Consider the following 22633-nt stretch of genomic DNA (forward strand, 5'->3'; position numbering starts at 1 on the left):
AAGGAAGCTGGTACCCATTAGCAGTCAATCCCCATTCTGCACTCTCCCATGCCCTGGGAACCACAATCCTTCCACCTCTAAGGATTTGCCAACTCTGGACTATTCATATGAATGGAATCATACACGTGGTCTGCGTCTGGCTTCTTTCACTCAGCACAGTGTTTTCAGGGTTCGTCTCTGCTGATGCATGGATCAGGGCTTCACTTCTTTGGAATGTGCACTTTTAACAAGCTCCCCAGGTAGTTCTGATGAGTGGGCTTTTGGGAGAAAAAAGAACAGCAAATTCACACAAGGAGAAATTTCTGGTTACTATATAGATACAGCGCCTGGATCCTTCCTTCAGATGTGTCCATCTTGGAAGCCCCACCAGCAACTGCTGCATGTCGCCGGCTGCCTGTCTCCTCCAGGGCCTGCAGAGATTGGGCAGGGTCTCCTGGGGCTCAGGAGGAAGGACAGGTGCACCTAGGGACATTGCCTGGCTGTGCTGGGAATCGGGCAGATTAACTATAAGAGACTCACGCAAGGGGATTTAGACTCAATTCAAAGACTTTAATGTATGTTATGCTCCTGGAAAAACAACTCCAAGGAAACAAGTGGAACCAAAAGTCTTAACCAGCAGGGACTCTCATTCAGAAACCTGGTGTGAGCTGCAGCCTTGGGAGAGCAGCTCAGGTCACAGCACAACAGTGTGAGGTCAGGTCATGCAGGGCCTGTGTGCCTGATGGGTGTGCCCTCAGGTCTCCCAGACACCGGAGCATCCCCACTCCTGTGGCTAATGGTGCTACAGCAGGACTGGGAAGATCTAGACTGACCAGGTCACTTCTGAAGCTTTGAATAAAGGTGCACAACTTCAACAGGGCCAAAGAGAAGCCAGCTTAAAGCAAGAACCTTCTCTCTGTTGTTGAATCTCCAGGTCATCAGAAACAGTCACAGTTGACTGTGGTGAGGAATGGGGCACAGGAGGGTTGCCAAGTCCCACTTCTAAGTCTGACGCCTAAGAATGGAGCAGATGGGAGGGGTAGGGCCCCGGCAAGGCCTCTGAGGTCGATCTTGAAAGACTATCCACTGGGACCCCTGGACAGGAGAAAGAGGCTTAGACGGAGAAAACAAAAGCTGACTGCTCATCAGAATCAACCCAACTGTCTTCTCCAAAACCCTTCCAAATCTGGGGCTTCAGAGGGGTCACACGCCATGTTTTCTGTAATATGTATTCCCATTTAACAAAGACAGGCAGAAATTCTGGCTCATCTCTCTGTTACCCTCTGCTGACCTTTTAAAAAGTCATCAACTGACATCTCAGACTCCCGGGCAGTCCAGGGATTCCTGTTTTCTAATGCTTCTATGGAATAAGCAATCAGTTCTCTTGGGCTCTGGCTCAACTTCTTCTCTTCTGGAAGGAAGCAGGCTGCTGCCAAGGCAGGTCTTTTGGAATTCAGTTAGGTCAGCACCAAGGCCAGGCTGACAGGGAATCACAAATAGGCCTTTACGACAGGATATAGACCCTCTGGCACTGAAGGAACTTATTTATTGGTGAAAGAGGGAATTCTGGCTCCATTTCTGCAGAACTTGGTGGGGCTAGTGCCCCAACAGGTTCCAGTAGGAAGAAGGAATGGAGAAGCCAGGACTGCAGCCATGAGGGAAGGGGCCTCCCCGGGGCGAGAGCATTCCTGGTTAGCCGGTCCCCACACCCTCCGGGAGCTCCACCACCACCGGGGCGCAGTCCTCAGGCTCTGCTGCAAAGTCCCATCGAAACTTCTTGGTCAGGTGAGCTTGGAACTTTTCAGCTTTCTGCCTCAGGGTGGCATCCACAGCCACACTGCAGGCGGAGGAAAAGAAAACCTATGGAGAACAGAGGATAAGTCACTCTTGAGAACACAGAGGGGCTGAAGAGAGCTGTGGAAATTTCCTCAGGGTGTTCAGCTCTCTGGGGCGTATGGATCAGCTGCTGCTGGCAAAGGCCCAGGACACCTGCTGTGCTCCCCCAACCAAGAAAGAAGGTCCAAGCCCAGCTGAGAAGCTGGGGCAGGACCAGAATGGAAAATTACTATCTTGAGCAGAGATGCCCCACTGACAGTAAGGCCAGTGGGGCCATCACCCTGGGCCTACCCTCTGGGGAGACCTACTGGGCACCTGGGCAATAACTCAAAGTGAGAGGTAGTTAGCTATACCAGCTGGGGCTAAGAAAGGCTGGGGGGCTTCTAAATCCCTGGATTCCATAAAGTCCCAGGCCCTAACCCACTGAGGGTGAACTGCTGCTCTAATCTAAATGAGCCACAGGCTGCTGATTTGAGGTTTCTATTCCCTTTAAAAGTTGTCTCTGATTTTTGTAAATTGTGGTAATATATGCATAATACAATATCTACCATTTTAACCATTTAAAAGATTATCATTTAAAAACTGCACTAAAGGGAGTTCCTGTCATTGGCTCAGTGGTTAATGAATCCGACTAGGAACCACGAGGTTGCAGGTTCAATCCCTGGCCTCGCTCAGTAGGTAAGGATCTGGCGTTTTGGTGAGCTGTGGTGTAGGTCGCAGACACGGCTCGAATTCCGCATTGCTGTGGTGTAGGCCGGCAGCTACAGATCCGATTAGACCCCTAGCCTGTGAACCTCCATATGCCGTGGGTGCGGTCCTAGAAAAGACAAAAAGACAAAAATAAATAATAAATAAATAAAAACTGCACTAAATGTACATAAAACCTACCATTTTAACCACAGTAAAAGCCTGTGGCATTAAGTATATTTACATTGCTATGCAACCATCACCACCAACCACCTCTAGAACTTTTTCATCCTCCCTAACTGAAACTTTATACCCAGTAACTCCCCATTCCCGCTCCTCAGCCCCTGGTAACCACCATTCTACTTTCTGTCTCTAGGACTTTGACTACTCTAAGTACCTCATATGAATGGAACCCTATAATACCTGTCCTTTTGTGCCTGGCTTATTTCACTTAGCATAACGTCCTCATTTCACTCATGCAGCAGGTGCCAACATTTCCTTTCTTCCGAAGACAGTCCACTGTATGCATACACCGCATTCTGTTTTCCACTCTGATCTGTCAATGGCCACTTGGGTTATTCTGCCTTCTCGCTCTTATAAGTAATGCTACTATGAATGTGGGTGTAAAAATACCTCTTACAGAGAGATATTTTAGAGTCCCTGCTTTCGGTTCTTTAGGGTATATACCCAGAAGCAGAGTTTTGGGATGATAAGCTAATTCTGTTTAATGTTCTGAGGAACCGCCATACTCTCTTCCCACAATGGCTGTGCCACTTTACATTCCCATCAGAATGGAACAAGGGTTCCAACTTCTCCACATTCTCTCCAACATCTGTTATTTTCTGTTTTTGTTTGTTTGTTTACAATAGCTAGCCAGATGGGTGTGAAGTGGTGTCTCACTGTGGTTTGATTTGCATTTCTCTAATGATGAGTAAGGTTGAATGTTTTTTCACCTATTTATTGGCTGTTTGTATATCTTCCTTGGAGAAAAGTCTACTCAAGTCCTTTGCCCATTTTTGATCAGGTTGTTTTTTTTGTTGTTGAGTCATCAAAGTTCTTTACATATTCTGGATAGTAATCCCTTGCTTTGATTCTTTTAAATTCAGTTTGGTCCAATAAGAACATGGGCACGGTGAATAGTGATTTTCTCTACATGTAAAACTCCATTCTGGATTGTCTGGGATCACAACCCCTTCTAAGAATGACAGCAAACCCATTACTGCTTCTCACACTATTTTACTGTTTTCAAAGAAGTTTTAGAGTATCCCACTGGAGCCTCACAAGGCCCTGGGGAGACACACTAGGATGCCTATTTTACAGAAATGGAGGCTGAGAGGAGTTAAATGGCAGGGTCTAAACTACCAGAAAGGAAGGAGTCATTTTCCCCAGACTACCCACGGGCTCTCTGTGGGACCACCCCAAACACAGGGGCGTGAGGGTGAAAGCAGCTCTTCAATGCACATCACCCTCATGCCACAGCTGGCCCACAGAGCACCACGGGAAGAATCTGGGCTCCAGGGGCCTTGACCTGACAAAGGCAACAGGTACACTCTGCAGCTGATTCCAGGGACAACCCCCTCCCCATCCACCGTTTCTCCACTGTCTTTCTGTTAGCAGGAGGAGTGAGACTCATTGCTCAGAGCCACTTTGTTGGGGTGATAGTATGGACAGAAGTGACAGGGATGGGGTGTGGAAGGAGAAGCTGGCAGAGGGTGGGGTTTTATAGAATTTGGTTTCATTACTTGGGAATCGACTAAATATAGGAGCAGGAAGCATAGCCACGACAAAATGCCAGGTCAATAACTAATTAGAAGGGCTGTGCAAGCTTGGTGGCCAGAGGACAGTGGGGAAGCTGGTGGCATGTCCGTAGGCAGGTAATGGAGCTTGCTCTGGAGCGCAGAATGTGAAGCCAGAAGGGCCTGATCCGGGAAGCAGAAAAGCCTTGTTTCAAACAGCATTAGCGCTGGAGGCCCTGCACACCCATGGGTCTATCCCTAGAGGTCCTAGGGAGCCTGCTGGCTGAACTAGCAAAAGCTTTCTCCTGTTTCGCCTCTTTACATGGTAAACTGCACTACTCTCTATATTGCCCTCCCTCTCCAGCCACGAAGAGCAGCTGCCCAAACACGCTCTATTGGCTCTTCTATGCCTCTACGCACACATGCTTTTCCCTCTGCTTATAACAACCTTCCACCTCTGCTTTCTCCTCCTTCATCTACTAACTTTTACTAGTGACTCAGGGTCAGCTCGGATGCCACCTCCTTTGGGATGTTCTCCCAGATCAAGGATGGAACAGGTGCCCCTCTGGATTGCCCTGATGCCCAGGGTTACCTGGAACAAAGCCTCACTCTCAGTCAGTAACACTGCATTAACTGTTAAGCTCTCCCAAGGGATGACAAGCAACCCCAAAGCAGTGACTCCTTTTCAGACCTACATCCCCTCTCCTGGCACAGTCTGCTGTATAAAGAGGAACCATTAGATGTTTAATGAACAGGAGAATAAAGATAAAAGGTTCTCAGAAAATCCATTTCTGGTTCCCTTTTACACAGTGCCTGCATCAAATGATTGCTTGATAATTACGTGATTGCTAGACAGAATAAAGGACTCATCCTGGGGAGGAGGTGGCTTATTTACCAGGCCCCTGAATGCCACTGGCTCACAAGCCATCTCCTTGTGACACGCCTCTTATAAAAACTTAAGCTGAGGAGTTCCCGTCGTGGCGCAGGGGAAACGAATCCGACTAGGAACCATGAGGTTGTGGGTTCGATCCCTGGCCTCGATTATGGGTTGAGGATCCGGCATTGCTGTGAGCTGTGGTGTAAGTCGCTGACGTGGCTTGGATCTGGCGTTGCTGTGGCTGTGGTGTAGGCCGGTGGCTACAGTTCCAACTAGACCCTTAGCATGGGAACCTCCATATGCCATGGGTGTGGCTCTAAAAGGACAAAAAAGACGGAAAAAAAAAAAAAAAAAAACTCAAGCTGAAAAGAACTGCTCTAACCTCTGCTCCCCAGCACTGGCTTGAGCTTCCCTATGGCATTTCTCACATTCTGCTCACATCACAGTGATCTATGCCCCTTCAGAGTAGGGATCACTTCCTAATTATCAATGTGACCCCCAGAGTTAGGGCCCAGAGAATGCTCATTGAATAGATATGAATGAGGTGGAAGGATCATCCTGTATTTGGCAATGGCCAACAGTGACAGACTGGAACAGGCTGGGCTCGTACTCATCGTTCATCCTCCTCACCCACCTCTCCAATACTGCCTGGGGGTTACATCAACTACAGGCAGGTATAACAGGAGCCTCAGCCTGAAAACTAGGCTTCTAACCTGAAAAAAGCTATGTCCTTTTTAAAGAACTTGTCAGTCTCATATTTACTACAAACCTGGAGGTAGGAGGACAGGATATTACTATTCCCACTGTACAGATGAGGATGGTGATAAATCTTGGCATTTATCACTTGCCGAGCAAGTGATAAATGCCAAGCAAGCAGGGAAACAGAAATCCTGCTTCCCTACCAAGACCTTCTTTTAGTCTTGATACAGACCTAATGTATCCTTGATATTTTCAGCAATGCCCTGGGGGAAGCCAAGGGGCTTGGAGACCAGATGCTTCTGGAATTGCCCCTTCTGCAGGCCTCCAGGACCCAGGGCACCACCTAGGTTAACCATTATAAAAATCAACTTTATTGAGGATGGGATTAAGATGTCAGAATGGAAGGACTGGAGCTCAACTGCTCTCCTAAAAACAATAAAATTTACAACCAAATACTGAGCAATCTTCAACCAAATGGACCAGAAACTTTCAAAAAGATATCCTACTCCAGAAGACAAAGAAGAGGCCACTTCAAGAGGTAGGAGGGGTGATTATGTGATATAAACAACCCCATACCTCCCAGGTGGGAAGCCCCACAGACTGGAAAGTAACTGGTTCACAGAGACTCACCTACAGGAGTGAGAGTTCTGAGCCCCACATCAAACTCCCACTTGTGCGGATCTGGCACTGGAAGAAAGGGCCCCCAGAGCATCTGGCATTGAAGGCCAGTGGGGCTTGTGCACAGGAGCTCCATGAGACTGGGGGAAATGGAGACCCCATTCTTAAAAGGCACACACAGACTTTCACGTGCACTGGGTCCCAGGCAAAGCAAAGTCTCCATAGGAATCTGGGTCAGAACTGACTGCAGTTCTTGGAGGACCTCCTGGGAAAACAGGGGTGAAAGTGGCTTGTTGTGGGGGAAGGACACTGGAAGCAAAGCTCTTGGGAATACTCATCAGTCTGCCTTTCTCTGGAGGTGGCCATTTTGGGAAAATCTGGCCCCACCCATCAGCACTGAGAAGCCCCAGGCCAAACAACAATCCTGGTGGGATCACAGCCCTGCCCCTCAGTAAACAGGCTGCTTAAATTCACGCCAGGCACACAGCCCTCTAATCTCACCCAGAGACAAAGCCCCACCCACCAGAGGGATAGGAATCAGCTCCACCTACCAGTGGGCAGGCACAAGTCCCTCCCATCAGGAAGCCTACAGGAAGGCTACAGCAAGCCCTGGTACCAACTTCAGCCACAAGGGGGGCAGACACCAGAAGTAAGAGAGGCTACAACTCTATTATCTGTAAAAAGGTCACCACACCAAAAACCTATAAAAATGAAAAGACAGAGAACTATAACTCAGATAAGGGAGAAAGAAAAAAATCCCAGAAAAACAGTTATGTGATCAGGAGACTCTCAGCCTCCAGGAAAAAGACTTTAGACTCTCGATGCTGAAGATGATGCAAGACATTGGAAATAAACTGGAGGCAAAGATGGATAATTTACAGGAAACACAGAGCAAAGAGATACAAGATATAAACCTTAAGCAAGAAGAGATGCAAAATAAGTGAAATAAAAAATCCATTAGAAGCAGCCAACAGCAGAACACAGAAGGCAGAAGAACGAATAAGCGAGGTGGAGGACAGATTAGTGGAAGTCACAGATGCGGAACAGAAAAGAGAAAAAAGATTGAAAACAAATGAAGAGAGTCTCAGAGAACTCTGGGACAACGTTAAACGCACCAACATCTGTATTATAGGAGTGCCAGAAGAAGAAGAGAGAGAGAAGGGGACAGAAAAAATATTCGAAGAGATAATAGCCTAAAACTTCTCTAACATGGGAAAGGAACCACTCACTCAAATCCAGGAAGCACAACGAGTACCATATAAAATAACCCAAGGAGGAATACCCTGAGACACATATTAAACTGACCAAAATTAAAGACAAAGAGAAAATCTTGAAAGCAGCTAGGGAAAAGAAATGAATAACATACAAGGGAACCCTGACAAGGTTATCAGCCGATCTTTCAGCAGAAACTCTGCAGGCCAGAAGGGAGTGGCATGATATACTTAACGTGATGAAAGGAAAAAAATCAACTTTATTGAGGTAAAATTTGCATACAACTAAAGTCATACATTTTAAGTATTCAATTCGTTTTGATAAATGTATACATCCATTAACCACTACATGATATAATCAATAGACATATGTTTACAATTTTTTCTTTTGGTATCCAATTCTATGAGCTTGAAGGCCCATATATTATCATAATCGGGATACTGAACAATTCCGTCACTCCAAACAAATTCCTTTACGCTGTCCCTTAGCGAGCAAACCCCCCCCTTGTCCCCAGCTCCTGCCATCCATTGATCTATTTTTATCCCTTGAATTTACAAACTTGATATTTTAAAAACTCAACAATTCAAAAGAAGGGATGTTTAGATAGTATCTCATTTTCAAACAACAATATACTTTGATTCTCCTGTTTTTAAATTAATTTTATGAAAATTTAGTAATAATCTGGTTGTTTTATATACTAATGTGAAATCAAGTAAACTTAAAAATCGCTGAGAAATGAATCATCTTAATATCAGAAGATTAATCCTGGATATTTTTTAAAAACTTCTGGAATAGGATACTAACAGTTCACAAACATTTGCATTTATCCAAAACTAAAAGCACACCCATTGGGCAATCTTCTTCAAATGTTAAAAAAGGTACTGGAGTTCCCGTCGTGGTGCAGCAGTTAACGAATTCGACTAGGAACCATGAGGTTGCGGGTTTGATCCCTGGCCTTGCTCAGTGGGTTAAGGAACCGGCGTTGCTGTGAGCTGTGGTGTGGCTTGCAGACGTGGCTTGGATCCCACGTTGCTGTGGCTCTGGCGTAGGCCGGTGGCTACAGCTCCGATTAGACCCCTAGCCTGGGAATCTCCATATGCCACGGGAGCGGCTCCAGAAAAGGCAAAAAGACAAAAAAAAAAGGTATTAATACTTTCATCATTAAGATATTGTAAACTGTAAATTACTTTAGTCAGAAATATGAAAGCTTTCCTTTAAACCCAAGTTAAATAAACTGAGTTCAGTCAGGACACCTTGAGAAATCCAAACTACCAGGTAGGTAGTTGAGTTACCGCTTATCCTATTTTTCGGCTTGATTGAAAAAATAAAATGTCCTAATTTTTTCAATTCCTAAATGATTATTCAACTTAGAATGAAACTAACCAGAGGTAGTACATTTTACTTCCACTTGCAGAAGAAAGTCGTGTTAAAAGCAGGACTATCATTTCACAATGATCACCAGGAAGGAGAAAAGCAGTAGGAGTCATGTCTTCTGAGATCAGTTTAAAGAATTTGAAATGCTTCATGTGGGGCTCTGATCATATACTAGAGCCCACCACAGTGGGCTTTAGATTCAGAGTTCATCCACCAGCTCTGGAAATCTTGGGCAAAATCACATGACCCTCCTGTTCTTCATCTGTAAAATGGGATTACATACTTAACTCCTAGCACTGTTGTAAGGGCTAAATGAAGTAACTGCAGACTAAGTGTGCCGAAGTGATAGCTGATGGCAAGAGGTGTAGGAGTAGGCAGGTGAAATTTATCATAGCTGGTGTTATGATAAAAATCCAGGCATACGTAGTTTTACTATATCTCACAGATATTGTGTTTTTTACAAATTGAAGGTCCGTGGCATCCCGGCACTGGGCAAGTCTGTCAGCGCCATTTTTCCAACAGCATTTGTTTACTTTATATCTCTGTCCCATTCTGGTAATTCTTGCAATATTTCAAACTCTCCACCACTAAAAAGATTACAACTCACTGAAGGCTCAGATGATGGTTAGCATTTTTTAGCAATAAGGTATTATTTTTAGAAATAATGTTAATGCACCCTTCATAGTCTACAGTATAACATAAACATGACTTTTACATGCACGGAGAAACCGAAAAATCTTGTGACTCACTTTTGGTGATAGTCGTTTTACGGTGGTGGTCTGAAACCAAACCCACAAGGTCTCTGAGGTCTGCCTATACTATAGACATCATTGTCAGAGCTAGTGTTTTCTCTTCAGAGTTAAAGGTAGACACTAGCATTTAGAATGCTAAATGCAAGAAACAAAGCTGGAAAGCCTATACAGCCTATTGTGACTAAAGGTATTTAAAAAAATAGGTTACATGACTATATGCCTCAATGCGATGCAATCAGCAATAAGAGTCCTTATTTTGGGAGTTCCCGTCGTGGTGGCTCAGTGGTTAACGAATCCGACTAGGAACCATGAGGTTGCAGGTTCAATCCCTGGCCTTGCTCAGTGGGTTGAGGATCTGGCATTGCCGTGAGCTGTGATGCAGGTTGTAGACACGGCTTGGATCCCACATTGCTGTGGCTCTGGTGTAGGCCAGTGGCTACAGCTCCAATTCAACCCCTAGCCTCGGAACTTCCATATGCTGCAGGAGCGGCCCAAGAAATGGCAAAAAAAAAAAAAAAAAAGTCCTTATTTTGCACATAACTCACTGTCTAACATACTATTAAATTCAGATTATCCTTTCATTGGTTTTAAACAAACTGCGATGACTCAAATTGCTCCAAATAAAAGAAAAAAATGGTATCTATTTTTGTAAAACAAATAACTTTTATTCAAGCTAAATCCATGGGATTTGTAAAAACCAGTGGCATCTATTCAAAAGGGCCTCTAATGGCAGAGGGCATTACGTGGCTGATTTGATACAAGCTGATTTGGCTGTCCTTAAGTGCTCACACACACAAACACCAGTCCCTCTCCATGGGAAGTAGCCATTTAAACTCCGAGGTAAGAAAGCCAGTTCCACTTACTTGACTACCTGTGGGGAGAGCAGGCAGCTGGCTGAGGAAGGCTTTTATGGGCTGATTCATTCCCTCACAAACACCCGGAGTGAGTGCCTGCGAGCAGGGGGACTGGATCTCACTGCCAAGAAGGCATCAATGTAACTCTCCATCGAAAAAGAGAAAAAAGTTTTTAATATCCTTTCCACATTTTGCCCATCAAAAATCTGTCATCCTTCAAGCTCATGGTCAAATGGCCCCCTTCACAAAAAGCCATCCCTGACCCTCTGTCTCCTCAAATCTCAACCCCAGGCTGAATGAACCAAATCCCTCTCTGGGGCTCCTAATGCCCTTTGATCAGACTTCACTATTCACTCCTATCATATTAGGGTCATCTACTTACACTGCCACAGGAATCATGCACTCTGTCCATCTAAAAACACCCAGTAACACAAAGTAAGATAAGTGCTAGGCCTCAACTAGATGTTGAAGATAACCAAATAAACAAAAAATAGGCTTCTGGTGAAAGCTCATGGCTCAGTTGGGAGTCAGGTAGAAAACATACACATTCTAGCAAGCACAACCTGTGCAACATAACAGTGACAAGTATAAAGTCAGCTGATAGTATGGAAAGAAGTGAGATCAGGGGTGGCCTCACAGAGAGGGGTGCCTAGAGGGCCTCTGGTAGGATGAACAAGTACATACCAGGCAGAGGGAAAATAGGGTCCAGTTAAGAAGGCCTGAAACATGGTTATAAAGTTCTAGTCTTGCCAGATGAAAAACTTCTAGAGATCCACTCTGCATATAGTTAACCATACTGTACCATATACTTAAAATTTGTTAAGAGGGTAAATCTCATGTTATGTATTTTTTACAATAAAAAAAAAAAAGAAGGCACAAAACAGCATGGCATGTCTGGCGACTTGCAAGGAGACCACTGCCGCTGGAGTTGATGGGGAAAACAGGGAAAGGAAAGAGAAGCCGGAGAACAGGTTAGGAGTCAGATCAGACTGGACCTTATGACCTCTGGTTGGGCCTTTAACTTTTTAGGCAATGAGGAGCACAGAGAAATAGGATCAGAGGTGCACTGTGATAGCAGTGTGGGGGACAGGTGAACTGATGGGGGTAAACATAGAAGTTGATAAATTCTGATGCAGTCTAGATAACAAAAGGCCTGGGTTAGGGAAATGGCAGGCCTTCTAAAACACTTACTGCCATCTGGAGTTATCTGATTAAATTATGTTTACTTTCCTGCCAAAATACAAACTCCAAGTCAGAGACTGTTTCTCCTGTTCACAGCTATATTTCCCATCCTAGAATAGGGCCTTGTATACAGCAGGTGCTCATCAAATACCCGCTAAACCAATGAAGAGATGTTTCTGCACAAGCCCTTCAACTTCCAGCTGCCTGATCACAGGGACCCTTCCAACAGTGTGCTGGTTTTAAAAAGTGTCCTATACCTCTAAGAAACAGGCTAACTCATATATGGATTCCTCAACACTTTCAGGAGAATGTTGTACATAAAGAGAGATGCTCAAAAAACACATTTTGATATATATATTTTTAAAGGCACACATCGTGGATTTTTCCAAATAATGATATCAAATTTTCTTGGTGAAAAGTCTAAAGACAGAATTCTTCTAACCATCAGCTTTGCACACTCCACCTGGACATCTAGCAATCCAGCTGGGCCCTTTCTGCTTCGCAAATCATTGCTGGCAACAAAGCCTCAGCAATTAGAGCTCAGCTGTTGGTTGTGCCAACAACGGCTGGGACAGCCGGTGATACAGTGTGGCCCTCGTGTGTTTGCATGACAGCATTAACGCACATCACATGGGAAGCACGTACTCCCATGGGCCACAGCCACTGCCAGAGGTGAGTCAGCAGGCATCAGCCTCCTACTGCTCTGCAGCCCATAACCCAGTAACTTTGGGGCAGATTTCCCCTACAGAGGAAGGATTAAGGGATTTAATTTCTGTTATACCAAGAATCAATAAAAGGGTAGTTTTATAACTCTTCTCAAGTAGAATACACCAGGCTCAAACCATCAGCCAGAATGACTCATTTCCATGGTTTATACAAGTCCTTCAACTTCCAGAGTTTTATGCCAGCTGCCTGATCACAGAGATTCTTTCAACAGTATGTTGGTTATGGAAAAGTGTTCTGAACCTCTGAGAAACAGGCCCCTGATGGTGTCTCTACTAATGTCAATCAAGAATATTTAGGGGGGAGTTCCCGTTGTGGCTCAGTGGTAACAAACCTGACTAGTATCCATGAGGATGTGAGTTTGACCCCTGGCCTCGCTCAGTGGGTTAAGGGTCTGGCATTGCTGTGAGCTGTGGTGTAGGTCGCAGATGTGGCTCGTATCCAACATTGCTGCAGCTTGGATTTGACCCCTAGCCCAGGAACTTCCATATGCCACAGGTGAAAAAAAAAAAAGACTCTTTTGGGGAAATCTACATTGCATTCAATATGCAGGGGGTAAGCACAGGCCTTAAACCTAGACTCAGAGCTGGGTACAAATCCTGCCTCTGACACTAACTAGCTATGTGACCTTACATAAATGACCTTTTTGAGTCTCAGAGTCTCATCTCTGAAATGGGAATCATCCTCCCTGCCCTACAGTGCTCCAGAGAGAGTAAATGAGGGAATCCTTATAGAGAGATAAACATGTGCCTATTAAATGACAAAGGGCATTTACTGACTATTCATTTCTTCCTTTTTCATAGGTGGGAGTAGGAGGTTAGTCAATTGTCACCTTTTAGGGAGCAGGCTTTGTGGGGGTCTCACATGCATGGATAAGAAAGCAGTCATGGAACAGAAAGTATAGAAACTGACAGCTTGCAGCTTCTGCCTCTTCTATACTTGAGAAGTTACAAAATGTGAGTGACAGAGGCTGTCCCAAGAACATAAAGGAAGCTAATCTGTTTGCAAAGGGAGGAAATAGCACAGGATGAAGATTGTAAGTTGTTTGAAGCTTCTTCCCTAATTACCACTCATAATGAAAATTTAATTGCTAAGTTAAAAGCAAATTTCACTTTTTCTGTCAGAGAATCTCTGCAGAAACTGGCACATTTTGTTTGAACAGGAAATCAAAGTTACTTTAATGCTTAAATGAGATCTAAGGAGCTGCAGATGTTTCCTGGGGAATAACTAGCTTCAAAACTCTGTCCTACTGGATAGCAGCAACTTTCAGCTACAGGGAGGAAGAAAAATTGTTTTGAGCCAAGTAGCTCATGGGGTGGGGCTGATTCAAATGCCATGCACCCCAGTGCTAGGCATTGTGGGGGCAAAGCAAGGAGAAGGTTGTACAGAGAGGGCCTCTGGCATTAAGGAACTTATAGTCGGTCGATTAGGAGAGAGAGAGAACCAGTGAACAGCCTACGATTAGGAAAGTGAAATGAAGAAAACTTGGCTCAAGGAAGAAAAGCAAGAAACGAAAAGGTAAGCCTGCAAGGGTGCTTTCACACACCTTGGTCTTAATTCTGACCCACCTGGGCATCAGCCAAAAGCCTGCTCACCTGTAAGGTGCTGGTGAGGAAGTTGTCCTGGGAGACAATGTCCACAAAGAAGTCAGCGGGGATCTCACCAAGCTGGTGGTACAGGATGGAGATGAGGTTGATGTAGAGGGTGTGGTGCTTCACCATGGCCTCTTCTGACCGGCACAGAAGGTTCAGGAGCTGCTTCCAGTGCTCGAATGCCTCGTACACATTCCCCAGAAGGAAGCATACGAAGGCAAACTGGAGCTCACCTGAAAGGCGCAGAGAGCAGAAACGATCCTGAGCGAGGGGAGCACCAACTGACTCCCACAGGCTGTTAGTTCCACTGGACCTCGGCAGCAGGGGCTTTCTATCCTTGTCACTCCTCCAGAGCCTGGCATGGAGGAGCTTTACACCTAGCAGCTACTCAACAAAGCTTTGCTGAACTGCTACATCTCAAGCCATGACAAACCAAACTGATCCTGGATTTCTGTAAAATCAGACTGCAGGAGAAGGGCTACAGCATTGAAAAAGTCCACAAACTGTGTCCATAGATATTATGCCAAGTGGATCCCCAAACTAGCTTCCCATCTGAATTACTAGAACTTGTTAAAAAATAAAGCTGCCGAGGAGTTCCCACCGTGGCACAGTGGATTAAGAATCCAACTACAGGAATTCCCACCGTGGCTCAGTGGTTAACGAATCCGACTAGGAACCGTGAGATTTCGAGTTTGATCCCTGCCCTGGCTCAGTGGGTTAAGAATCTGGGCATTGCCCTGAACTGTGGTGTAGGTTGCAGACACGGCTCGGATCTGGCGTTGCTGTGGCTGTGGTATATAGACCGGCGGCTACAGCTCCGATTATACCCCTAGCCTGGGAACCTCCATATGCCGCAGGAACCTCTAGGTGCAGCCCTAGAAAAGGCAAAAAGATGACAAAAAAAAAAAGAAAAGAAAAAAGAAAAAAGAATCCAACTACAGCAGCTCCAGTCACTGCAGAGGCATGGGTTGGATCCCTGGCCCTCTGTGGTGGGGTTAAAGGATCTGGTGTTGTCACAGCAGCAACATGGATCACAGCTGTGGCTTGGTTCAATCCTTGGACTGGGAACTTCTACATGCTGAGGGTGTAGCCATAAAAATAAAAAATAATAAAGCTGCCAAAGCCTCTCCGTGAGAGAACTTGTTGAGGACAGATAATAGGGCCTCAGTATCTGGAGCTCTAACAAGCTCCTCAGGTGATTCTGATGCAGATGGTCTACTGCAGGGTCAGGGAAACACTGCACCACTCCAGGTAATCCTCAGCCCAGCTCCAGGAGACTGTCACGGAAGGTGGCATTTGTCTCATTTTATTCATGAGGTCAAATGACTTCCCCAAGGACACATATCTAATGCTCGGTAATTGAACAATGGAAAGATAAAACAAATTTCTTATGGGTGGAACAGTTATAGAGCTTCTCAGAACAGGAAAATTCATAAGCACTTTAAAATTATTTGGGAGTTCACATCATGGCTCAGTGGTTAACGAATCCAACTAGGAACCATGAGGTTGTGGTTCGATCCCTGCCCTCGCTCAGGGGGTTAAGGATCCGGCATGGCTGTGAGCTGTGGTGTAGGTCGCAGACACAGCTTGGATGCCGCGTTGCTGTGGCTGTGGCGTAGGTTGGCGGCTACAGCTCTGATTAGACCCCTAGCCTGAGAACCTCCATATGCCGCGAGTGTGGCCCTGGAAAACACAAAAGGACAAAAAAAATAAAATAAAATAAAATAGAATAAAATAAAATAAAATGAAACAAAATAAAATAATTACTTGTTTTAAATAATAATAAAATTATTCTTGTTTAATCACAGGGCTGTGTGATTTAATGTTTATTTAATGAGCAGCTTGTGGCTAAGAGCATGGGCTCTGGAGCCAAATGGGGTTCAAATCTCAGCTCCGCCACTTTGCAGCTACATGACTTTGGACAAGTTAATCTGTGCTTCAATTGCCTTATTTGGGGGCTGTAGGGAAGATTAATATATATTAATATTATATCCCTACAAATATAATATTCCTAACAAGGCAGCACTCAAGAAATCTTAATTATTATTCCCACATGCCCACCAGATGCCTGTCTCAAACAGTCTTGATAATCCAGAAGCCACTGTCCTTGGCCAAGAGCTGGGCCTCTGGCTGCCAAGATATACTGTTGCTGATCAGAGACGTTCTCTCTGGCTTCAAATTTAAGGAGGGCTTCTGTGGTATATCTACACGTGGGCCATAAAAAGAATAGATGTCCTCAACACCAAACACCTCTTTCAACACATGTGGTGTCTGATCTGTCTCCTCCAGAGACCTGGAGCTCTAACTAATTCCCTGTTTCCAGGCTTGTGGAACTAAGTTTGCTTTATGCAAATAGCTACCTGGTCTAGACATTTTGGACATTTGATCAATATTTTCAAAATATAGTCAATTTTTCTTTGCATGATAGAGATTAATGATCTGCTTCTTCAGTTGGCTTTACTTTGTTAATTTGTGAAAATACAAGCTTATTCTCTAAATTTAGGGCATTTATTTCAATTCATACATTTCTGTCCTAGTCTAAAATTAAATTATGAGATCAGAAATAATTTCAAAGAGCTGTCATGAAGATACAGTGATCCCTGCAACAGACCTTTTCACAAGACCTTTTCTGAAGAACTGAAATGTTTAAGAGGTAGAAAAGAGAATTTTTGTTCTTTTCAAAGGACCCAACCCACCGCATATGGAAGTTCCCAGGCTAGGGGTCAAATCCGAGCTACAGCTGCCAGCCTATGCCACAGCAACAGCAACGCGGGATCCAAGCTGTGTCTGCAATCTACACCACAGCTCATGGCAACATCAGATCCTTAACCCACTGAGTGAGGCCAGGGATCAAACCCGAAACCTCATAGTTACTAGTCAGATTTGTTTCTGCTGAGCCACTAAGGGAACTCCTGGATTTGTTCCTTTTTAAGCCAGAATTTCAAGTGTTACTTGTTAAATGAAAATAGACACACCCCTTAAAATGTCCCTTTTTATCAGCTGTGCCAAATTATATAAGAGGCCATATATTCAAAATTCTCACTGATCTTCCAACAGACAAATATGCATATACTTGACAACTTGTAAAAGAAAAAATATTAAGAGCTGTTAAAGATGTGACAAATGTTTGCTGTAATAGAAGAAATATAAATTTAAACAAGATGTCAATCTTCAACTATCCAGTTGGAAGAGGCCTTTGCTAAATTGCCATGTCAAATGCCATGTCAAGGGTGATGGGCAAGAGCCTCTCCAGGTGGTAAGAACGCGTGACCTTCTGCTGGCAACATGCACACTCTGATCCAACAATCCCAACTCTAAATGAATGCAGGACACACAAGGATGCTCATGGGACAACGCGCATAATAGGGAAAATAGGAACAGCTTAAAGATCCATCAACAGGGGCTGGTTCAATAACTAAGGAACATAAGCAGCAGCCACTAAAGAGAAGTGACCATTTCAGTGACATGGAAAAATGTTTATATCAAAGCAGGTTATGAAATATACTGTAATCTTGTTTTTGTAAAAAAAAAATATAGACATATATACCTATAACTGAAGTTTTAAAGAGACTAAAAGGAAACAGATATATATTAAAAAACTGAAAAATACATACAAATATATATCTAAAAGATGGAAAGTAAATACAACAAAGTGTAAAACAAGTGGTTATTTATAGGTGGTATGATTTGTAATTTAATTTTTGTTTTTCTTCTAGGATGAATATGTTACGTTTTATAATAAGGGGAAAAAACAAAACAAAAACTCTAACAATTAAAAAAAAAAAAAATTACTGCTCGGAGTTCCTGTCGTGGAGCAGCAGAAACGAATTTGACTAGGAACCATGAGGATGCAGGTTCGATCCCTGGCCTTGCTCAGTGGGTTAATGATCTGGTGTTGCCGTGAGCTGTGATGTAGGTCGCAGACATGGCTCAGACCCCGTGTTGCTGTGGCTCTGGCGTAGGCTAGCAGCTATAGCTCTGATTGGACCCCTAGCCTGGGAACCTCCACATGCTGCAGGGTGCGGCCCTAAAAAAAAAAAATCACCGCTCTGGCTGGAACCTAGAGAGTCAGGAGCAAACTGAGGGGCAGACGGGAGGTCCCTAGTAACCCAGCTAGGCCTGAGAACCAGGAGCCCTGGGCTCTAATATCACTACAACCATACCACTAAGTCAAGTCCTTTCTCTCCATGAACTTCAATCTGTAAAACACGGTGGCAGGGAGGCCGGGACACACCATCAGTTCCCAAACACAGGACTGTCTGCTTCAGGTTCACCTACAGTGCTCCTCTGTTAGGTAGACAGACAGATAAATTGCTGGGACCTCACTCCAGATCTCTTCAATCAGTCTCCAGGGGGAAGGCCTGGGAATCTGTATATTCAACAACTGTACTGGGCAAGACCACCTCCTAGCCAGGTGTAGGAACCACTGGACTAGATAACACAAGATGTGTCCCCTGTTCTAAAGCCCCTCAGTACATACCCCTCCCCTGGCCCACTCTCAAAGAGCCTGTTCCTCCTCACCTAGCACATCCTGGGGGCTGCTGGGGAAGTGCTTGCTGAGCACAGTCTCCAGGGCATAGCTCAGGTCCATGCTGTGCCTGGTTATTTCTGCTGGCGTGGCACCTGCCGGGAACATCTGTGTGGGCAGCTCTGAGAAGCGGATCTCTGTGCCGGCTCTGGGCTTCATCTCAGGCAGCCGGGCCAGGCCCTCCTGGTAGCTTTTGCACTCAGTGCCACAGCGGGGTAGATTCTGGCCCACCCGATCCTTGGTGTGCTTCATGGACAGCACCGGCAGCACCTCCGAGAAGGCACAGATATGTCGACTCTCGGGCTGTAGCTTCTCCACTGTGGCCTCACTGATGAAGCTGGTGAGTGAGATCCACTTCTTGAGCGTGGCGTATGGGTAGGGTCCCAGGAACTGGTCCAGTTCCTGGAGGTTGGCCCTCATGGCCTCCACCTCAGCTTCTGGGGCTGGGGACAGGTCTACCTCTTCCCGGACTGCATTCCAGCGCAGGACCATCAGCCCCCGCTGCTGGAGGCTGAGGAAGAAGCCCATTCGAGGGCCCATCTCCCTGGGATTGGCCTTGTCCACAGAGCTGTAGTGAAGGAAGTGGATGCCTGGTGGGATCATCTTCACACCCCGGAACTTGGGCCCCACCTCCCAGGAGTTGTAGTCAATGCCAAACTCCGTCCCCTTGGGCATATTCAGGATGACCACAGTGGCCCCTTCAAAGAAGAGGCGCTTGGCAAGCTCAGGATCCATCTGCATGGTAGCCATGGAACCAGTGGTAGGTGACCAGAAAGAAAACTTCTCTAGTCTTCCAGAAGAGCTGAAAAAGAAAAAAGTCAGAGTTAACCAGACCTGGGGAGGATGCTCCACTTGCTGAGCATTCTCTATGTGCCAGATATTGAACTAGACCCCTGACATAATTTTTGCCCTTAATCTTCAACACAACCCTGCACCATTTTACAGATGAAGAAAATGAGACTCAAAGAGAAGAAGGTTTTTGTGTCTTGGTTTAAGGAGCAAAAACACTCACTTCGAACACCCACTTCACAGCTAGAAAGACATGTTACAAAAAGTGTCGTGCTCACAAAAGGACCCAATTAGAATCTGGGTACCCTGCCCTCCAGGCCAATGTTCTTTCCACTATTCACTCTGGATCTACTCTCAGATCTCCTTCTCATACAGAAGATGAAGTCAGAGAAGGCCTGAATGGTCCATTCTTATAACTCTGCCTAAACTGTCTTAAACTAGAACCCTGTCTAAAACCTGTTGTTGGAAAGTCCCCAGAAGAGTTGAGATCTACTCACTCAGTTTCCTATAAGCCCCAGGGAAAGCCCAGAGATGGACAGAAGGTGGAAAATGAGTGCTTAGTATCTAAAATTCACAAATGTTTTGGGCACTGGAGAAGTTTTCAACCACAACCACAACCCCCTTCTCCTCTTACTTATAAAAACCTAAAGTCCAGGGAGTGAACTATAGTGAAAGTGAAGTGAAACAACTTCCCAAAGGGTCCACAATCAGTGGCAGCTCTGGACCACTCACCCAAAATGGATTCAGGTAGCCTGGCTGGCCTCAAATCACTATTTAGAAGAGAAAGACCTGAGAACATTTATGTTATCTACCTCTGAACTACCCATGAAGACACAGTGATAAAACTTCTGTAAGCAGATACTACCTTTATATTTATAAGAATTGTTCCAACATGAACTAATCTAAACAGAACATTATCTAACCTTCTAGTCCCAAGACACCTACCTATTCAATTCAACAAATAATCCTGGAGCGGCTGCACTGTGCCAGGATCTTCGCCGAGCACCAACAGAAGCTTTTGCAAAATAAGTAAAAAGTTACTGCCATCTAGAAACTTCCAATCTAGCCAGACATATAAAAGACCCTAAAACTTCACAAAGAGAAGAATCAGCTGCCTGTTTAATTCTTTTTATTCATTTTAAACAAACAAAACAAAATAAAACCGTGAGGAAAAGAACCCTTTTCCAAAAATGTTAAGTGCAGGGGATTCCCTTTGTGGCACAGAAGAAAGGACTAGTATCCATGAGGATGTGGGTTCAATCCCTGGCCTTGCTCAGGTGGATCGAGGATCTGGCATTGCCATGAGTTGTGGTGTAGATCATAGACAGTGCTCATCCCTCATTGATGTGGCTGTGGCATAGGCCGACAGCTGTAGCTCCGATTCAACCCTAGCCTGGGAACTTCCATATGGCGCGGATATAGCCCTAAAAAGCAAAACCAAAACAAAACAAAAAGTGTTAAGGGCATATTTTATTGTCTTAATCCAAAAACCACTACCAATGACTCTCACTCTAAACTCACATTTTTTTTCAACTGCAAGTCATAATCCATTATTGGGTTAAGAAATCAATTTAGAGGATCTCAACAAGCATTAACTTTTTAAATAAAAGGGCAGAATTTTTAAAAATCAGAGTGCATTATAAGTTGTAAAGCTAAGTACTGTTTTCTGAAGCTTTGTGTATTTGTAATGGACTCTTGCTCACAACATAAAATGTATCTGTTACTGTAGGTCACAGTCAAGTTTCAAAGCCACTGCTCTGAATAATTTATCTTCATCTTCCTATTCCCAATATTGAATTCAGAAAGTATTTAGTAAATATTTGCTAAATAAACAGTTATGGCATTTAGAATAATTGCTCATCAATTAACTATCTTTCCTGGTGGCATCTGTGTGCTCCTCCTTGAAAACGACACTCCTTTCATTCTATTTTCATAACTGTAGTTCTCTTCACTATGTCTTCTGCAGCTGGCACATGGCCTGGCACTAAGTAAAGGCCCTGGAATGCAGAAAGTCACATCCATCCACTTCTCTCTACCACCTCCTTACTCTAAGCTACCATATGGCTTGTCCAAAGAGTGACTGCTCCTCCAATCCCTTCTCCAACAGCAGAAGTGACCTTCTCAAAGAGCCAATCTAAGCATGTCACCGCCCACATTTAACATTCTGTGATAAGCTCCCCATGTGGCTCCTGGCAAACCAAAATTATTACCATAAACCTTCAAGGCCTGCGTGGCATGGTCCCTGGCAACTGCTCTTCAGTCTGGCCCCTTTCAGTCCTTCAAACAGGAGGCTTCCGGGGATAGAAAACTCTTCCCTTCCCTCTTTCTCAAATCACCTTTCTCAGTCACCTTCTCAGCAAAGTTTCCCTGCCCTGGGGCTAGGTCAGGTCTCCTATGACACACTCTCATGGTGCCCTGTCCTTTCACTTATCTGAGCAGCAATTCTGCAAATGTTAATAAAGGGCTGTCGCCTCTAGGAGACTTAAGTTTTTTTGTATGTCTAGCACTTACTAGACGCTTGGTAAACATTTACTTAATAAAAGCATGATATGCTTTTTGTAGAGGAGAAACAAAGGCTTGGTTTGGGAAAAAGATCTTATCCGAAGTTACAGAGAGTAGGACAGGACCAAGTCAAGCAGAGCCAAGGCTTCCAGGCCCCCCAAGTCCTAAGGTTAGGAGAAAAGCAAGTTACCCTGGGTACCCAAGGAAGTCCGGGCGACGGTTTATCTAGTGCCGGTTCCTCAGGGAGCAAGGCCCGCAGAGACAGTTGGGACCCACCACGGGGCCACAGACAGGAACGCCGCAGACCCGGCTGGGTGCCCTAGCTCAGGGCCCTCCGCGATCCCGAGTCAGGAAGAGAAGCGGCCCAGCCACACACAACGAAAGCAGAGCAGTTGAAAGACGACATGAGGCCGCACTCACAGACTCGAACCTTGCCCCCGGCTCAGAAACCACGGAAGCCACCGGAAGTTCTTCCGCTTTGGCGCCGGATGGGAGCAACGCGGAAAGGAGCCGGGCGGATCCCTCGGTCGCGAGAGGAATGGCCCGTGGCTGCCGGTTCCGCCTTATCAAACGTTGCCTTTCGCTGCTTTTAGTTACTGGTTTTGGCTCCTGAACTGTGGATAATAACATTCATCAAACGATGCATTTTATATCCCGCTCCAGAAACACTTCCACCAGACATGATTTTTCGTT

At 45.1% G+C, this 22633-nt stretch overlaps 1 protein-coding gene across 4 annotated transcripts; it reads right to left on the reverse strand.

Moving 5' to 3' along the window:
- Positions 1–528: 528 nt before the first annotated feature.
- AAR2 (AAR2 splicing factor) lies at positions 529–22433 on the reverse strand. 4 transcript variants are annotated; one of them, XM_047771177.1, is made up of 5 exons: positions 22131–22430; positions 20384–20453; positions 18643–19451; positions 14125–14354; positions 529–1839 (listed from the first exon to the last, which is right to left on the reverse strand). In XM_047771177.1, the coding sequence occupies exons 3-5, from the start codon at positions 19397–19399 to the stop codon at positions 1672–1674; spliced, it is 1155 nt and encodes a 384-aa protein (XP_047627133.1). In that variant the 5' UTR covers positions 19400–19451; positions 20384–20453; positions 22131–22430; the 3' UTR covers positions 529–1671. The 4 variants fall into 4 exon arrangements, with proteins under 4 accessions (XP_047627133.1, XP_047627134.1, XP_047627132.1 ...); XM_047771178.1 differs by lacking the exon at positions 20384–20453 and having other exon boundaries at positions 22361–22433; XM_047771176.1 differs by lacking the exon at positions 20384–20453.
- Between the last annotated feature and the right edge of the window lie 200 nt (positions 22434–22633).

This window comes from Phacochoerus africanus, chromosome 3 (genome assembly GCF_016906955.1).
Source record: "Phacochoerus africanus isolate WHEZ1 chromosome 3, ROS_Pafr_v1, whole genome shotgun sequence".
Classification (NCBI taxonomy): domain Eukaryota; kingdom Metazoa; phylum Chordata; class Mammalia; order Artiodactyla; family Suidae; genus Phacochoerus; species Phacochoerus africanus.